Raw genomic sequence first — 20,628 nt, 5'->3', positions numbered from 1 at the left:
CAACACACTGTCCTCTGTCTCCTCATATTCCTTTGAGAAAGGTAAGGAAATACACCCAAGAAGACATCTTGAAGCAGAGTCCATCTACTCAAAAGGAAATTAGGTTCATATGCAATAGGAGGGGAAGTTAATCTTTTAGCCAACGGGACTATAGCCACCCAAGAAAATCTATGAAACAGGAAAGTTGCTATATACCAATTTATATAATCAAGTTCTTCATTTTATACAAACCTCAAGTTCAACTGCTATTTCATATTTGGACTTCTTGCCTGGCATAGTTCGAATCAGATCCAACAGGCCATCTTCATCAATAATTTTTGTCCCCAAGGCTGCTGCCTATTGATTAAAAATGAAAATCATTAAAACAGTATTGTAACCATTACTTTCTGTAAAAAATAAATAAACAAACAAATAAATAAATAAATAAACGTGTGTGTGTGTGTGTGTGTGTGTGTGTGTGTGTGTGTGTGTGTGTGTGTAAATAAAATTCTAGGGCCTCTGAATAGGTGAAAAACCACATTTGTAAGTTAGATAATACTGGAATATTTTTTAAAACCATGTTCATGAAAAAGTACCATTAAAAAGAAAGAAAATGACATCCCCTAAGAATGTAAGTTGGCACCTGAGGTGTCACATGCCTGCTTTTCTGGATCGCTTTATCGTCTCCTCTCCCCTAGAAAGTGCAGTCACCAGGGCCTAAGTCCGCTCTTCATTCCCTCTCCAGGACATTCCCCATCTTCTTCCTAGTGTGTCCATCTCCACGTGATGAACTGTGGTCTGTCTAAGGTCATCAGAAAAGTCCTCATCCTCCCAACCTCGTTTATGGCACTAAACGGCCATGTGACAGCTCTGGCCCAATGAGACTCAAGTGGAATTCTACAAGTGTTGTTTCTGGGAAAACTCTTATGAGGCCAGTCACGGCTAGTATGACATCTTGGCCCTGCTCCCTTTTTCCTGCCTGGAGTGCCTAGAGCTGAGTCCCTTACAGTACAAGGCCTCATGCACACAGACTAAAGCTAACACGTACGGACCACAGAGGCAGACAGCAGCACCAGCCTGGCTACATTATGAGCTGCTGAACCATCCCCACAACTGCCTGCCTCTGGAATTCCTGAGAGTACGAAAATAAGCAGCTATTTGTTTGAACCAAGGTTAGTAGAGTATTCTGTTACTTGGAGCTAAACAATCAATAAAAAACTTAAGTGAAGTCTACAGTGGCAAATCTAGAAACACTTAGGACTAGAAGAAAAAGAAAACTGCGTTTGCTTCTAGCTTCAAAAAAAGATTTAAATTCGAATACTACCCTAAGAAACTCAAGTCAACAGGAACTGTGCCTTCAATTGGAAAACCAAAATCCTGGGATCGAAGCCAGCAGCACTTCTGCGGAGAAGAAATAATGTAGGGAAGAAATTACTTTCCCGTTTTTTAATTCTCTTAACGCTGTGCAAAGGGCATGACTACTACAAATGGTCGTAACAAGAGCCTGCCAAACGCAGCAGGCTATTTCACTGCACTGAGAACACAGCAGCACCCACCTTATCACTCTTGGACTGTCCACTATCACGACCCATGACAAGGTAGTTTGTTTTTTTGCTGACATTTCCGGTTACTTTTCCTCCATAACGTTCAATTAGAGACTTGGCTTCATCCCTTTCAATGGACTCCAGCACGCCTGTGATTACAAACGTAAGGCCTTCCAAGCAATTTTCAGCTCCCTAAAAACCACAATGTTCAAACAGAGAGGAAATTACATGGTAGCTTTCCAAAGAAATATTTGGCATCAAAGCTGCAGGAAGTTGATTTTTCTCATTTGACATCATAAATAATCTCAGCATGAAAAATTTGCTGGAAATTTACAGCAAATAAGCAGAACCTGAAATTGAATCCTGAGAAATTCTTATGTAGGCTAACATTTAATAAACTTATAAAACCAGCAATAAAAAATATACATTCAAATACAGTTAGCAAAGCTTATTAAAATTATCCATTCATACTATTTTCATTTTTTTAAAAAATACTTAAACTACTAATTAACTTGTATAAACAACCACACACAATCCATCAACAGAAACTCTGGTTATTGTTAAGAAAGGAAAGCTTCAATTCTGAAAAGCAAAACAAGTATGAGTTCCTGCCCTTCTCTCAGGCTATTTGCCCTGTGATAGTAAGTCTAACAACTAGTGTGTACCTTAAAGGCAAGAGCATATTATCTCTCGGTTGGAAAGATAACTTGATAATATAAAAGACACTGGCCAAAGAGAGCTGGATGGTGGAGACATGTAATCTTAAGTGGAATTGTGTGTAGTTATAGACTCTTTTTTATTTTTGCAATGGTTCAATAAAATGATACAACCAAGCAAAATGAAAATTATGTAAACCGTTCCAAATTACTCATTACTCTTTGAATAGAGTCAAGATCAACACAGACTTAAAACAGGCTTGAAGAGAAGCTAAACGACATTCAAAGACTGGTGCGATACAAGCTCAATCCTTCACTTCCAGGTGAAGAATCTTTCTCGGGGGGGGGGGGGGGGGGGGGGAAGCGATGAGACTGCTCAGAGAGAAAAGGTTTGACTAGCAACATCTCAAGGTCCCTTTAAGCCTTCCGATTCTAGGACTGAAATGATCTTATCAACACTATAGGTACTTAAACTCTAATTTTGAACAAATTTAAAATAACCTTGTAAAACTACAGGCAAGCTCCTATCCCACACCCCAAATCATCTATTATCTCCTGAACTATCACCCATTGTGGCTCTGAGTATCTTTTTACTCATCCAATCTCAGCACTTCTAGCTGTCCCACCAATTCTTCCACTCTGGAACTCTCACTGTAGGACAGCAAACTGCCCCATATCCTCATGCTCTTCTCCAGCATTGCCCCATGGCCTTGCCTTCACTGAGCATGACATAGCCTAGGACACTGCTCTGCCTGAAGTCCTCTCAAGCAGAGCTTTCATACACCTCGAGCAAGAGGCAACATCGGTGCCTTCCGCTGGCCTCCTGCACAACCCACAGCCCTGTAAGGCTCATCCCCTTCCTCTCTTTGTGAGGGGAACTTCTAATGTCCATTCGTGGTCTGAATCCCCTCCCCTTTACCTTCTCAGGAATCTCATACTACATTTGATTATGCCTCTCTGTCAGGTGTGTCATCAATCTCTCCCTTTCTGGTAGACCTAGCCCATCAGCAAACACCATGCTTTAAGTGTTATCTCCTACCTTAAAAATACTCATCATTTCCCCCCCTAAATCCTACCTTCCATTTGTAGGCAGACATCCTCTTTCCTCTCCCCTTCACAACCATACGTATCAAAACTATTATGTATTATGCTGCCTCCATTTTATCTCCTCCCATTCACTCTTCAACCCACTTCCATCAGGCTCTGCCTCCGCAGTTCTATTCAAACTGCTCTTGCTAAGGTGACTAAGGACCAAGCATTCACGTTACTAAGTGCAGTGGACAGCTGTCAGTCTCCTCTTACTCGATTATTTAAAAAACACTCCCCTTCCCTTTGCTTCTGTGACAGAACCCTGAGACTTCTCGCCTACATCTGTGGCTTCTTCTTAGTCTCCTGTTGGGTTTTACCCTCCTTTACTTCATGAAGAAGCTAGGCCTAAGCTGTCTTCTCTCATTCTGTACTAGTTTGCCAGATGATATCAAGCCCTTCAAATCCCAATAGGGCCCAAGTGTTTATAGCCAATCTTGAGTTCTGTTCTGTGCTTCAGTCCTGCTTAGCTCTTGTCTGCTCAACATCTCCACATGGAGAGCTCACATACATGTAAAGCACAGTATGGCCAACACAAACTCATTACCTTCTCCACAATCCGGCTCCGCCTCCAGTGGCATTAGTATCCACTCAGCTGCTCACGCTGATAACCAGGAAATCATCCGTGATGCTCACTCCTTCCCACTTCCCCCTCCAATTATCACCAAGTCCTACAGATTTTATATTTTCTGTTGCAACTTATTTTTCAGCACTTTCACTGCTATTACCCCAGACAAGTCTATACTATTTTTCACCATCTCTAATTGATCTCCCTATATCTACTGCTACCGATGCACTGTATATGCTCAGCAGCCAGAGCGTTCGTTTAGAAATGCAAACAAACCTGGTGATGTCATTCCCCCGCTTATGACTCCTCTCAGGCGAAAGTCCTAAACTGTGGCCCTATTTAGCTTTTTGGTTACTCCCACCACCCCTTGGTGACTACACTCCAACTTGCTTTAGTTCCTCAAACATGCCATGCAAGATCTTCTACCCCTTAAGGGCATCACACATTCTGGTCCCTCCACCCAGATCACCTTGCCATCACATCTCCTTCACAGCTGGCAAATCCCTTTCACTCTTCAAGTCTCCATTTAAATGTGATTTATTGTACACACCCCACCCAGGGGCAGGTTCCTGTTATATTCTCTAAGAGCACCTTGAATTGATTTTTCTTTATGGCACATGTATCACATTGTAATTAAATAATGATTTACTTAAGTTCTCTTTCCTGAGCTACACGAGCTACACCACAAGTGCCATGAAAGTAAAGAGCATTAATCTTATAACTGCTTTATGCCTTGAAGTCCAACCCTACTGGGGCTACCTATTACTTAAAAGAACATTTTTCTAAGTATCAAGCAGTATTCAGAGTATGAATAAACATCTCTAATTTGTAAAGGTAGCAACTGAAGCTTTTCTGTTCATTGTAATTATTCTCTGCTGCTGTAAACAGTGAATACATACATGAGCCCATAGGCCAGAGGCCCTGACAGAAGGGCGTGCCCCTCAGTGCTTTTACCTTTGGTATTTCTTTGGAGCCCAGAGCTTTGGGACCTTCTCGATTTAAGTAACTTCGATAAGCTTGGTAATTAGTGCGTCTCTTTTCAGAATCTTCAGGACTTATAGACTATGGGGATAGGGAAACGAAATTGAACAAAGTTATGTAAAATTCATATAAAATTAAAAATACATATCAATAAATAAACATTAAGTCACTTCAGTATTTGGTCCTGAAATTCACTTTTTTAGCTATAAAGGCACTCCCCAATTTACAAATGCCTGGCTTGTAAACATCCCTGCATCAGCCCTTGGCAAACCTTTCCACTCTCTCTAAATACCTCAGGGCAGATTAGATGCATATGCCAAGCTGCCAGCCCCCCAAAAACAAACCAAGAGAGTGTATTTTAGTTCAAAGATTCATATGAATTATAAATTCTATTTCACAATGTACCCATGTGTATTTTAAAGGAAACATAAATTTTTCCTCAAGTAAACTTGATCACACAAGAAGCTGCCCTATGTTTATCCTATGGCTTTGCACACACCTCAAATGACCTAAATGGTCCTATATCCTTGGGGATATGAACAGTCTTAAAATTAACGGCTTCATATAAACAGCAGACTCAAACAAGGGACAAGCTTTACTCGAAAAAGCAGCACATTCTATATGCTACTATTCTCCCTTCTAGGTTTAATCTTTCCTATTTCTTTCAGATCTTACCATTGGGTATGTCTCAGAAAATCTGGGGAACATTTTTCAAACTATAAATTCCTGGACTCACTCCAAGTTTCTGACTCAGAGACATGGAATATGGTCAGGGCGTGTGTATTTGGGGTAAAAACATCCTAGATAATTCTGATTCAAGAACCACCACAATATCATGATCTCTATTGTTTTTCCTACTTCCTAACTTTGAAACTCACCCATGTATAAAGTTAAAATTATTTGACCAAAATAGATTGAATTTATTAAACAGACTTTGATGTTCTCAAAACTGCTCAACTAAAAGTTCTCTGAGTCATTTCTATTCCAACTTTGAAAAATACAGTGAAGAGTAACAATATCACTTAAAGGTTTCTTCTCTTTTACTAGGCAAGCCTCTATAAACTGAACATGTTTAGGGTACATGCTGAAAAACATTCATTCACCAGTTAAGTATTTAGTGAAGGAAAATCTGAGACCAAAAGGTTCACTGTTCCCCTAAGCGTATTTATGAGCACTGACCACAAATGAAAGAAAAAGCATATTGAAATCATCACCACTTCACTGGTCTGCACTAAAAACGAATGGTAATGAGCAGTTAAAATAGACAATATTCTGCTTTTAATTCTAAATGCCTAGGAGGTTTACAGCAATTGTGGTTTCTCATTATGACTCTAACGAGGTTCCAAATTGGAGATTCTAAGAAACCATTCACTTCTCAAATATATATGAAAATATAGAAAACTTTTAATAACCATTCTGCAAGATTTCACTGTTTTTTTCTTTGAAAATAATTTCAGTATCTCAACATTGTTATACAAGAGCAAAAAGGAATACATTTAGGACAAATACAAATAATAATTATTTTAATAATAACAGCAAAAACTTATATAGCACTTATTATGTACCAGGCATCATTCTCAGTGGTTTTTATTATTATCCCTACTTTACAAATGAGGAAACCAAAGCAGGGAGAGGGGAGGTAACCAGACCAGATCACACATCTACTCAGTGGCAAGGCTATGATCTGAAACTGGCTCCACAGTCCGTGCCTGAGCCACCATATTACACTGCTCTTTTTGGCCTCAAAAGACCTAAGTTCACAGCTGGCTCTGCCACTTATCAGCTGGATAATCTTGTAGAAGTTACTCAGTCTCTTTCAGCCCGTTTCCTCATCTTCAAAAGTTGAATAATAAAAGTATCGCAGTGTTATTATGAAGATTACATGAGATGCTATTTGTTTTAGCACAATATCTGACACACAATAGCATTCAATTATATTGGCTAATTTAGCTATATTAATAGCCTATGTTCTCCAACAACATCTAAATAAGATTGCATCTTAAAAGTACTATAATGACTTATAAAGTTAGAAATAAAACTTGAAAACAATCAAACCCAGATCAACACATAGCCCCAACATGATACAGTTCTGGGTAATTTCTACCTCTTTTTTAGCTGGAGAGCTTTTGGTTTTCTTAGGAGTTTTTGTCTCTTTCAATTCAATGGCATTTTCTTTTCTTTTTGAGGCCATAGGCTCTGTTTTTTTAGAAAAACTCTCTTCTTTTTTTTTCAAAAGTGCCAGCGTGGAACTAGCTTTAGGAGAAGAAGTTTCTCCTATTTTGTGAGCTGATGACTTGGAATGGTGCCGGGATTCTTTAGAACGTTCACATTTAGTTTGCTTCTTAGGACTATAGTTCTTTCTTTCATCCAGAAATTGTTCTGTTTTTACTAGGAAGAAAGAAAAGATTATGATTGTTGTTTTTGGAAAATGGTGCCCAATATCAACATTATTTTTTCACTTTTCAACTAAGTAATCTCAGTAGTGCACAATGACATATGGTGATTTAATAATATTTATATTAAGATTTTAATTCTTTAAACAGCACACTTATTTTAAAAAATTAAACATCTGTATATTACTTTTTGGAAAACCAGTACAAATTAAGGCGTCTGTGTTTTTACATAAAAATTACTCATTACTTGAAATAATATGGTAAACTTCATCCAAGAACAGGAACTCTGTTCCACAGATAATCGTCAATGATCTGAAATTTACACAGAGAAAACTTACTGACTAGAATATGTCACACAAAATTCTACTGGGTTGTCAGAATAGTCATGATGTATTTTTTCTATGTTTTCGTTGCAAAAATGTGTCATGACTTTTCCGACAACCCAATATTTGTAATATAGTCTGAAAGCCCCAAATCCTGAGATTTCAAGACTAAAAGGTACTATATGAAGATTTCCTTCTAGGGCTAAGACCATGTATACTAGCAGATGGTTAGCTATCAGGACCACTGAAAAATAAACCTACAGGCCAATCAGCAGAAGAGTCAGATGACCTGGGCAACTATCACTCAACTCTATGAGCTTGAAATAACTAGTTCTTTGTCTTCACTTACTGAAGTCCATATGCTGCCCTATACTTGGGAATTAACATGAAGCCAAGAGCAGTAATACATTTCTCACAATAATCATACAGCAGGTAGGCATCCTGTACCAGCTAATATCTGAAGTTTTCAAAGTATCTAAGCAGAACACGCTCCAATATCCTGTGAGATAATGTCTACCTAGTGATATAGGCAATTATTGAATAGAATGTTTAAAAAAGGTTACCATGAATTTTCTTCTATAAAGATAAATGTTTCAGTTTACTTTTTTTCTGCTTATATTACCTTTATAAGGATATTTACATTTTTCTGCTTTACTTAAATTGGCTTGGACAGATGAAAACGTTTCTCTCTCTTCTGGGTCCTTTTGAACCTAAGAAAAATTTAAAAGCGTCAAATTGACAAACAACAGGGAAAATATTACCACAAAATGTTGTTAAAATTGACCAAAGTTTTAATTTTAAGATTAAGGGCCATCTTCCAAAATAGCAGGACAATACAATAAATTTTCATTCATTCATCCATCCATAAGATTTCTGGAGCGAATGAAGCATATTTTATTACTTTTAATTTTACAGACGAGGAAACAGATTGAAAGGGCATAAAAAATACATCTATAAAACATTATTGCAGTTCTTCCCAAATTGTGAACCTGGAAATGGAAGACTTCTTTCTGCTTCTTTTATCTCAATTCTCGAACTATTAGCATTATGAGGTTAAAAACTAAAATGTAAACCAAAAAGACTAAATTAAAAACAATCTAGGGGCTGGCCGAGTGGCGCGATGGTTAAGAACTGGCTTGGGACGCCAGAGGGCCCTGGTTCGGATCCCACATATGAGGGCCAGTGACACTGCCCTCCACAGCTAAGATGCTGAACAACAGCTCAACCTGGAGCTGGGCTGCCCTGAGTTGCTGGCGACGGCGTAGCCTGCAGCCCCTGTGGCAGTGGGTTGCCATGGGCTACTGTGTGTAGCCAGCAGCCAGCGTGAGCAGCCAGCAGCCGCAGTGAGCGGCTGTCCAGAAGCCGGCGACTGATCTGCCTCGCCCAGGAAGAGCGTAATGATGGTGCCAACTTGGGCCAGTGAAGCAACGTCCTCCACAACTAGACTGAAGAACAAAACGACAGCAACTTGTCTGTTCCCCTTCCCCCAATTCCCCAATAAAAATCTTAAAAAAACAAAAAACAAAAAACAATCTAAAGTTCAAAAGAAACATAAGAGAACATTTTTTCAAAAGACAAAAAAATTATCTACACTGTCTCCACTGCTTCCTCAAAACTACATTTTACAAAAAAGTCACAAATTAGGGTGTGTGACACAGTATTTATTTTTTAATTATAATTTAAATGCGTTTAGCTGGATAAGGCTTTTCAAATGACAAAGTCTCCACCATCCTGTACTGTTTTAATCTAAACTGCTGTAAGAATCTTTTAAAACAATCAGATATTGATATTGATGATATTTAACAGAATGTGACTCAAAATAAATAAGTCTAATTTTTGGAGATCAAGTGCTTAAAAAAAATCTTGATGCTTTTAAAGATTTCCCAAAATATACTCAGCATCATTTGAGAGTGTCCTAATTTTATATATCTTAAAGTTAACTAATTACAAATAGCAAAAGTAGGCTTCCCAAAAAGATATTAGTTAATGTATCAGTTATTAAACTTTAGGTTCCCTAGGAATCTTTATAAGAATTATTCTCTGAAAAAGTACATAAGAACCGCTTTGTGAAACAAGAGTAAATAATAGTTGCAATTCATTATTTTGAAGGAAGGAAGGATTCTGGTTGGCTTTGGCTCTATCAATCTTCTTTTGGGGGGAGTTAAGTTTCTCAATAAGCTTTTCCAAAACCATTTCTGAGAAATAATTTAGCTTCTTTCTGTAACAGTCACTCATGATTATCTCTCCAGAGGCTAGAATACACAGGAATGCAAGGGAACACTGATCTGTACTGTATATTCAGAGTGCAAACAGCCCAGTAAAAACGCCACCTTTTTGTTCTTCGGTTCTTCATCCAACATGGCTAATGTTCTGGCAAACTCTTCATCTTCATGCAGCTGTCTCTCTAGCTGTAAAAAGTGTCAACACACAGTGAGTTGCTTTTTTTCTTTTTGTAAATTAAAGTTTTTAAATGTTTGTTTCATGATACTTAGAAAAAACTAGAAAACATTTTCCAAAAAGTAACTATGACATTTTTCCATTTAATATTAACAGTTAAGTATCACAGGTTTGTTTCACTAAGCCATGTTAGATTTCTGAACAAATATTTTTAGTTTTACAGGCATGATAGGCAAATTGAGCATATTTTTAAAGCCTTTTCTCACTTATCAAGTTTGAAATCTATACTTTTTCCTTAATGGTCACAGTGCAACACTTACAGGTCTCTTATTTCGACTTATTTTAAACTCTAGAAAAAGCTCTGAAAAGAATCTCATCCTAATAGAAAAACAATAGTTGGCACATAAAAGAATAAATGTAAGAAATCAAGAGAATTATTATTTTCTTTGCACACGATAGTAAGATATACACAAATATAACTATCACATCTACGAACACCTATTTTCAAGTAATTCAAATATATCTGTTAATTCAAATATATCTGTTTTAACTTTTTAAAATGTTGTCATATCAGTTTTCCTAACATGCTAATGTTAGCACACAGTCTAGTTAACCTCGCTGTTATTTTCAAATATTTTCACTTTAAGCAAAATGGAGCTCTTCCAGAAAAGAGCGTGTAGCAGTGGAAAGCATTTCTCATTATAATCGAAATGGTTTTATACCCCCTGAGAAAATGGCCTAATATCATATTGAACAAAGGCATCCCTATATTATTAAAACAAATGAAAGGACTTCAAAGTCCACCCAGTCCTAAAGAGGCTTGGAATCGGCATTAAGTCTGATAAGAACACGGTAACCAAGCCTTTTCTTGTTTATAAAATGAACTAATCAAGTTACACAGAACTATAAGCAAATCAGACAGATGCACATCAATATACTGTGTGCTAATATTTTTATACCGTAACTGAACTACACATCTAACTGCTAAAAACAATATGAAAATCCTCATCACAAAAACGTCTTTTGAACTCTGAAACTCTAGTGGGCCCTGCAAGGATTTCTGGTCGAACCCTATAGCATTTTCCCAAACTTTCACATATATAGTATGCTTCCAGTAAAGAGGATTCTAGATATTTTAGATGACAGAAGAAATTTAAGTACTTCCATAAGAAATTCATTATTGGTGATTATAGCATCATGTGATCAAAAGTCCTATATTTTAATACAATGTATAGAACAACAGATGGTGTTTAACATGCTGTCTACATACTGACTTACTGATTTAGATACTAGACACACACTTACTAAATGAATAAACAAAGAGGTGAAAGTGAGGGGAGAAAGAAGAGGGAAAAAGGAACTTACTATATATTAAGAGATATAATTAGAAAAGATACCATCAGTGACTAACACCCTAAAAGTTCTTCATCAGACTAATAAATTTAATTACCCAACCAAGATTTTGCAAGAATGTGACAGAAATGAAAAAACAGGGAACTGTGACAGAGTACCACACCTGGTTTGGAGAGGATGTGTAAGCCTCCAGTATTTGGGACAGATAAGGAGAAGTCAGGTCCCTAAAAACTACTTCACAATGTTACCCAGGCCATCTGTGCTATCTGTGTCGTGTGGATGCCTGGTCTATAGTTTATGTAATTCAGTGTAATCAAATAAGATAGAAAAAGGTTTTGAAAACACAAACTGTAAACTGTCTAATAAAATGTGAGCAAATCAGATATACTCCAGAAGACTGGAATACTATTCTCTTGCAACAATATGCAAGTACTAAAATGAGCACTGATGTCACAATAGTGGAGAGAGCCATACACAGCCCTGGTGGGTGGAGTTTACAGACCATATATATACACGAAGACACTCAAATTAATTCCAATACATGTCAATAATAGCTATGATGAGGTGCGACAGAGTATATAGGAGGGATTTCTATTATAGTTTAGGAAGTGTGAGAAAGTGACGGTTAAGCTAATAAACAGGAAGTATGTTCAAACAGTAGGTACCACGGTCTGGAGCCTCTAACAGGGATAAACATCCCTCCTTGAAAAACTTCCTTCCTTTGGCTTCCATAAAATACCAAGCTTTCCTCATTTCCCTATCCCACTAGCTACTCTTTCTTAAACCTCTTATGCTGGATCCTCCTCCTCTTCCTGACCTCTAAATGTTAACAGTGCCCCAGAGCTCAACCCTGACACTTCTCTATTTATGATCTCATCCAGTTATACAGGTTTTTAGATACCATTCAAATTCTGGTGATTCCCAGATATACGTCTTCAGCTTAGACCTCGTCCCTGGGCTCCAGACTCCACTATTCAACCACTCACTTCGTCCATTTGGAAGCCTCATTTGGCACCTCAAACTTAACATGTCCAAAACAGAAGCCTTGATTTCTCCATACCAGTGTTCCAGTCTTAATAAATGGTATCACCATTCATTCATTTGGTCAAGCCAAAAATCATGGAGTCCTCTTTGAATCTTTTTCCCTCACACCTTACATCCAATGAACAGCAGCGTCAAGGCTGCACTTACAAAGCACAGCTTCTGACTTCTCGCCACCTCCGCTTTCACACCCCGGGGCAAGCCAGCACCATCGCTCACCCACCTACCGTCACAGCCTCCAAACCGATCTGCTTTCGCGCTTGCCCCGCCGTGGCTTATGAGTCTCACAGCGGCCAGAATAATGTTCTTTCAAGAGCCATCAAGTCTTGTCACTTATCTTTCAACACTTCAATGGCTGCTCATCTCACAGAAGCTAAGGTCCAAAGTTCTTACCAACCCAAGTTCTCTTGGTAGGTACTAAAGACCTGTCATGTCGTGACTGACAGATTTGCTGCTGCCATGTCTCCAAGCTCATCAAATTCAAACACTCCTACCTCAGGATGCTTGCACTTGCTGTTCTCTCTGTTTACACGAAATCTTCCTCCAGTCAGCCAGCCCATGGCTCGCCATCATCACTTCATTTCGTGCCCCAATATCACTTCCTCAGAGGGCCCTCCTGACCCCTCTATTTAAAATAGAATACTCATAACCCCACTGATCACCGCCAAACCACCTATCCATTTGCTTTTATTCATAGCACTTATAATGACCTGACATTATTTTTCAATGTTTTAATTGCAGTATCCTTAACACCTAGAACTATGCTGCTTACTCAGTAAGCGCTCAACAAACACTTACCAAATATATAGGTTTACTGCTCAAGAGAGCACTCTGAATTGGAAACCAATTTAGGGATCATCAGCAGATACATGCTAATTAAAGCCACAGGAGTGGATGAGATTACACACAGTGAAAAGAGATATGACCAAATGAAATTATTTTAACTATGCTAAAGCTTTCATTTAAAGTAATTTAATAAGCCTCCAAATAAATAATTATCTTCTGCTCTCATCATTTATCTTTTATATAAATTCAGATTCTTATATTGGGTTGTTGGAAAAGTCATGACGCATGTTTGCAACAGATGGCACTAGTTCATTTTTGGGAGTACTGGAGTCATTCGCATTTATGTTATTGCTATGTCATTTGACAGCTGACAGTTGTAGCTTCATTCTGAAAAAAAAAATTGAGCGATTTGGTTGATTTTTGGAGATTTTACAACAAATGAAGATGGAAGACCAAACTGTGCATTTTTGCCATATTTTACTGTTTTACTTCCATAAAGGGAAGAATGCGCATCAAGCTTGTGAAAAGTTGCATAAAGTTTACGGTGACAGTGCTCTACAAGAACATCAAGGCGAACGATGGTTCACGAAATTTCATGCTGGTGATTTTCATCTCAACGAAACTCCTCGGTCAGGGAGGCCCACCGAGTTTGATGATGACAAAATAAAGGCATTGATCGAGTCAAACCCACGTTACACGACATGAGAGACTGCAGCAACATTGAACATCCATCATTCAAGCATTCATGACCACATGAAGAAGCTGGGATATGTAAACAAGCTCAATATTTGGGTTCTGCATGAACCCAAAGAAGTTCATTTGATGTGCGTATAAACATCTGCAATATGTTCATTAAACGTGAGGAAAACAATCTTTTTTGAAGCGACTGATAACTGGAGATGAGAAGTGGATTGTTTACAACAATGTGGTGCGCAAAGGGTCTTGGTCCTGATGTGATCATTTGCCTCAAATGACATTGAAAGCAGACATTCATCAGAGGAAGGTTATGCTCTCAGTGTGGTGGGATTTTAAAGGTGTCATGTTTTTCGAGCTCCTACCAAGTAATCAAACAACCAATTTGAATTTGTACTGTCGGCCGTTAGACAGTTTGAACGAATCCATCATTCAGAAATGTCCAGAGCTTGTTCATTGTAAAGGAGTTGTGTTCCATCGCGACAACGCGAGACCACACACAAGTTTGATCACCTGTCAAAAATGACTGGAGCTTGGATGGGATGTGTTGCCACACCCACCATACTCGCCTGACCTTGCGCCATCAGACTTGCACTTATTTCACTCTCTTCAAAACTCCTTGCGTGGTATAACATTCAATTCAGATGAGGCTGTAAATCAGCACCTTATTCAGTTTTTCACAAATAAAAACAGGTCCTTCTATGAACGAGGAATTATGAAGCTCACTGAAAGATGGCAAAAGGTTATCGAATAAAACGGGCAACATATCATTGATTGATCTTTGTTCTTTGTATAAATAAATGACCTTTGAAAAACAGACAAAATATGGCATGACTTTTCTGACAACCCAATATATTACAATTTTAACTTATTTTACATGTAATTCTTACAATGAGGCTCAATCCAAAATTAGACTAGAACAATCTTGATTGTTTGCTTGAGTAGACTAAATAATAAGTCACAACATCAAGGTGTTAATGATATTTAAACAAAATGGCAATACCTCCGCATCTTCATCAAGTTGCAATTGCTTTGTGATGGCCTCATCATTTAATCTGGAATCATCTGCATTTTGTGAAGTCTATATTTCAAAGAAAATGAAGTAATATCAGCATAAACCTTAAGTTAAAAACAAGGTGCTCTTTCTACACTGTAGCTGATTAACTATACCACTGAGAGGTTAGTGTATCAGTAATGGAATAGTTAGTCGCAATGCACACCAGCCAGAAAATCACGTTCATGGCTACTCCCTGATCACATCCAATTTCCTGGTGAGCAAATATCCTTCAGAGAGATGGTTTCATGTAATTCTATTGAAATGTTCAAGAGAAGTGCCAAAAAAACAAAAACCAAACCAAACCACTAATGTCTTGGTTTGACAAATAGTCCAGAACATTGGCAAACCAATATGACAATGATTACACTGTCCTATGGAGGCACTAACGAAATCAATAAATGTGTACCACTTAGCAGGCTGTAACTCAGGGGAGTACTTTCACTATAATTTATCTGTATTTCTGTTTCCTAAATTTCCAGAAAAAGGTGGGTTCAACATCAGCCAAAATAGAGAACGTCAAAGTGTAGCAATGGGTAAGCTATATTTATAAGTTATGTACTTATGACTTCATTTGGGGACAAATTTATTGTCCAATTTTGTCTGGCAGAGGTCAGTGGTAAATGAGTTTGCATTCTGAGTATTTAACTTAAATTCTAAAAATTACAAATTTTTCTTATAATTTAAATGATCTTTTCCCACTATTAAATGTAAAAAAAATTAAATGTATAATAATCTAACTTCCTCATCCTCTAAAATGATGGCAATACATTTTATCCATAATCATAGGAAAATTATTTTCATCAATAAAACATTTTGACCCATTATAACATCCAAATTTCTCCTATTAGTAACCGTGAATGGGGATAAATCCTGAACATTCTTGCGTGCATGTTAACAGCCGAATGCGCTAACCGATTGCGCGACAGAGACTCAGCTTTGCGTGCATGTTAAAAGCTCACCTCTTTTCTTTTGCTTGCCACCATCTTCTTATCTGATCTTTGGACACTTCCAGTTCCAAAATAATCAAGCACTGATGTGGGGGTAAGTTTTATTGGTGATAAAGGCTTATTCTTGGTCTTTGTGTTTTCTTCATTCTTTTTCATGTTTGATGCTCCAAGATAACTATTTGTAGATCGTCCATTCTCTTTTGATTTAGAGGTTGCCTTCTTACACATAAAGTCATCGTCTTCATCTTAAATGGAATACAGCCAAACATTGTTTGATAAAACATCAATTCCAATATTCCAACTATACAAAGCAACCACGTCCACCAGTTTTACAGCTTTATAAAAAGGACACAGAGCTATGGGATGCTAATGGATTTTTTTTCTTCCTGTCTCCAGAATTCAACAATCATCCTCACATTTACCAAGCCTGCAATACACTATTTCTTCTAATTACCACACAAAACATATTTATTTACTCATGTATTCAACAAATATTTATTGGGCACCCATCATGAGCTAGGCACTGATGATACAGCAGTGATTAAAAAGACAGAATTCCTGCCCTCATGGAGCCTGGGGTCTAGAAGGGGAAAGAAATAGAGAAATAAATATAGACTGTCAAGTTATAAGTACGTGCTATGAAGAAAAGATAAAACAGGAGGAAAGAAATAAAGACTGATGAAGGGCGCTCTTTTAGATAGGGTACTCAAGAAAAGTCTTTGATGAGCAACATTTGAACAGAGCCCTGAAATGAAGATACTTCAGGCAATGAGAACTACAAGTGCAAAATGCAAAAGCCTTAAAGTGAGTGCTGAAGGTCACTGTGACAGCAGAACCATGAAGAGGGTACATCACAAGAGTTAAGGTGACAGAAGTAAGGGCAAAATCCTGAACCACTTTCTGGATCATGAAAAGCATTTTAGGTTTTATTAGAGAATGGGAATCCACTGGAGAATTGTCAGCAGAGATCCAACTTAAGTCATGTCCTTTAGAGCACACGCTGTTGCAGGGTGAAAGCCAACGCAGGGAGAGCATCCAGGAAGCTACTGTAATTCCAGAAGAAATGCTGAAACCTTGGACGAAGGTGGTATTTGCACAGGTGGTAAGAAGTTGTCTGAGTCTAGCTGCATATTGAAGGTGTACTATCTAGCAATATCTGATCATTAGAAATATCAAATTCAGTTATGATTTTGAACAGTGTTTTGGTACACTGTATCTTTCTAAAAAGTTTCCATAAAACATCTGGTTTTAAGTCTTTCTAAGCATTCATGAAAATGCTTAGGTAATTAAGGACCCCCAAAATGTACCTGAAAATAGCCTCAGTAAATTTCTTTCTTTGGTTCAGTTATTCACAAGAGAAAAAGCCTTGTTTGGCCTAATTACAAATCCAATCAAAAGAAAAACCTAAAAGGCAATCATGAACTAGGTCACTGTGGGGGTGGGAGGGTTCGCTTTATAGTTTGGTGTGCAGGGCGACACATGAGTGGGTTTTACTTCCTCTCAAGTACTCCTTCACTCAACCACGAGCATTTCCTCATGGCTGTATGTACCAGGGACTATGCTATTTTTACGTGGCTGCCATCTCAAAAATGAGAGTACCTGAGTTATGTAAAAATCTAAAAGGATGAAGCCTCCCTTTCTAATTACTATATTTACATTAAAATGAAACTATAAACTTTACAAAACAAACTTACAGGTTTCTGATTACTAAATGTAAAAGTAATCCACCCTTTTAAAGCCAAGACTGTACTAGACATCTCTTGAAGATGCCCATACAGCTTGCTACAAACGCTTTCCCCAGAACTTACATCTCGCCCCACCCTCCAAGGGCCTCCACCAATCATGGCTGTATTTATTAGATGGCTCCTTACTCCTCACCACAACCAAATGGACCAGGAGTGGGCACTTAGGCAAAGGTAGGGCCAATCTTGCCTTTGATCAGTGTGCTGAACTAACACGCATAAACTAAGGTGCTAAACAAAGGTTTATTCTTGCATTCAATGAGATACAGCAATGACCTTCTAGTAAATTCCCTGTTTTGCTTACAATAAGCTAGGTTTTTTAAACTTGCAACCAAAAGATTTTAAAGCATTGCTTTACTTATCTTCAACTACAGTCAATCTACCTCCAAGCTTAATTAAAAATGCATCCACAGATATGAGAAAAAGCTGATAGTTGCGAGATGGGAATAAAAACAAAAATTTTAAAACCAGATAAAAATCCAGAATTTCAGCTTATTCTGGAAAATCAGGAGCTCTTTTGGGGAAAAAAAAAAAAAAGGAAAAATTCACTCATAAATCTTTCTAAGCACATCCAAGGCTTGATATACTTACCAGATTTTAGTCCAACCCTATGTTAACAAGAGTTGGAGGACTGACTAGGTTCAGTCACTCATATATATGTTCTTGTTACTTGACAACCAGTCCTCCACCTCTGCCAGAAGTGGAAAAGGTGTCTGATTCAGTGGCTTTGCAAAGGCTAAGGGACATTATCACATTCTTCTTCAGCATAACAGCCACATGAATCAGCCATAATAGTCCTAATAGCCATTGAGAATGTAATCTGAAACTCCTTTTCTCAAAAACAACATAATGAATTAATATAGTACAGAAATCCAAAGAGTTTTTTTTTTGGAAGTAATTTATGGCTGGTCTAGTTGAAAGCCCTAGACAAATTAATCTGCAGCATAACAAAACCAGTAACATTCACCAACAAACTTTTCCATATAGCAGTCAAAACAAATTATGCAAAATGCCCTTAAAATAAGATTCAAAAACAAAAGAGCATTGCTAATATCCTGGCTTTAATTAAAAAAAAAAACATAAGAAAGTCACCAAACTGGAACCTCCTAAGTATATATAGACAACCAATACATCTCTCTTTAGGCAGTAAGTGCAAAATTAAAAGCATATCTAGTGTACATGCAATAGATAATTATAACTTATATTCATATTTACTGACATAAAAGTTTAAGTGACAAAAGGAAGTGACACAATGGAATGTTTAATTACATATTTATATTTATTTATCTATACATTTAAATTCACATTCAAAGATTTAAAAAAAATCAATAAAATGTTCACTTTTATCTCTGGATAGGGGATTATGGATGATTTTTCATTTTTTTCTTCCTATATTTTTTATCTGTATATCACACTTCTCTTTCTTTTTAATTTCCATCTAATATTTTACAACAAGTTGACTATTTCCTAGAAACTCTCTGACCGCTAAGTTTTCTGAGACAGAAAAGGCTTGGCTTTGGTTTCGCCCTCCTCTCCACTTTTCTTTGCTTATTTTTATGATTGTAAGAATTTCTGCTAATTCTGCTCCTAGACTGAGAGATTTCATGGAATTTTTTTATATAATTACTACTAATTATAGTTATCATCATTGAGCATTAAACTACAAGCCACATTCTACTGTCTCTATCGTATGGCTTCTGAACTAGTTAGCTCTTCATATTTCAAAGGCTATACCAATAAATAGCTTATGGAGACGGCAAAACCACCCAACGATTAGAACAATGCAACTAGCTGTTTGCAAAACACAGTCATTTAGCAGGTGTCGCTGTGACCATGCTAACATTATTTTACGATCTTACACACTGTGTAGAGATTAACATTCCAAATAAAGCTATGGTTGTTTTTCTTTTTTTTAACTTTGTTCTTGCTTTCTAATGAGCCTAAATTTGTACCTGCCTGTCAGAAGTGAAAGGCAAAATGTGTTCTTTTAGTCCCAGAAATTTGCAATAAAATACTAAAAAATAAAATCTAGGTCATATTTCTGAGATCTAGTTAAAAATGATGGGCAACTGAAGACTCAGAATCTCCCTCTAGGCTATCTGTCTCTTTATAAAAACATAATTTAGGGCCGGCCGAGTGGCGCGTTTGTTAAGAGCTGGCTTGGGACGCCAGCTCTGAGCAGCAAGGCCCCGGTTTGGATCCCACATGAGGGCCAGTGACACTGCCCTCTACAGCTAAGATGGTGAACAACGGGTCGACCTGGAGGTGGGCTGTGATGAGTCGCCAGCGTCAGTGTAGGCTGCAGCCCCTGCTGCAGTGGGCTGCCATAAGCTACCGTGTGTGGTCGGCAGCCAGCATGAGCGGTCAACAGTCACAGTGAGCTGTCAAGAGCCACCATGAGTGGCTGTCCAGAGGCCGGCAACCGATCTGCCTCACCTGGGAAGAGCGCAATGATCACAATACCAACATGGGCCAATGAAGCCACATCCTCCACAACTAGACTGAAGAACAAAAGGACAGGAACTTGTCTGTTCCCCTTCTCCTGATCCCCCAGCGCTGTTCCCCTCCCCCAATTCCCCAATAAAATCTTAAAAACAAACAACCCCCCCCCCACAATTTATAGTTATTTATATATACATAACTACAAATGTGGTAATGATCACCAAGTGAACTAGCATTATCCAACACACAGTGGAGGAATTGCCTGGGAGGGAAGACTGCTTTGCCACTCTGAGTTAGATACGTTCTTATTTAGAAGGATAACAAATAAAAGAGAAAGAAATAATGTGCAGGTCCTATAAAAATGTATTTACAAGCCAAGAAGGAGAAAACAATCTAATTCTGGAATTCATGCTGCTGCAAGTTTGAGATTCTGATTTTCTTTCAGTCAGTCTGGAACACACAGAAACCAAATTAGCGGATGCTAGGGAGACCTGGTCAGAGATGAAAAGGAATTCACTCAGCAACAACTCAAAAACCAGAAAAAGGGGATCTGAGTGTTTAGAGCCTTTTGCTACAAAGTTCCTTTTCAAAACTTCCTTGAGTTTTGAAGCCAAATTGTCATTTTTGTTTTGGAAATAAA

General features: G+C 37.8%; 1 protein-coding gene across 3 annotated transcripts in view; it reads right to left on the bottom strand.

The window, feature by feature from the left end:
* Window positions 1–20,628, bottom strand: part of RFC1 (replication factor C subunit 1) — a 65,044-nt gene that overhangs the window by 19,524 nt on the left and 24,892 nt on the right. For 2 of the 3 annotated variants that reach the window (XM_019636003.1, XM_019636005.1), the window contains exons 5-12: window positions 15,817–16,049; window positions 14,804–14,881; window positions 9,861–9,938; window positions 8,153–8,240; window positions 6,919–7,202; window positions 4,788–4,895; window positions 1,536–1,715; window positions 232–336 (exon numbers count right to left, since the gene is read on the bottom strand). In XM_019636003.1, coding sequence (XP_019491548.1) covers window positions 232–336; window positions 1,536–1,715; window positions 4,788–4,895; window positions 6,919–7,202; window positions 8,153–8,240; window positions 9,861–9,938; window positions 14,804–14,881; window positions 15,817–16,049 — 1,154 coding nt within the window. The remainder of the gene's footprint in view (window positions 1–231; window positions 337–1,535; window positions 1,716–4,787; window positions 4,896–6,918; window positions 7,203–8,152; window positions 8,241–9,860; window positions 9,939–14,803; window positions 14,882–15,816; window positions 16,050–20,628) is intronic. The other variant, XM_019636006.1, reaches the window with a different exon arrangement.

Source organism: Hipposideros armiger, unplaced genomic scaffold, assembly GCF_001890085.2.
Source record: "Hipposideros armiger isolate ML-2016 unplaced genomic scaffold, ASM189008v1 scaffold_26, whole genome shotgun sequence".
Taxonomy (NCBI): Eukaryota; Metazoa; Chordata; class Mammalia; order Chiroptera; family Hipposideridae; genus Hipposideros; species Hipposideros armiger.
The sequence above is the reverse complement of the archived record's forward strand: the minus strand, read 5'-3'. Positions and strand labels throughout refer to the sequence as shown.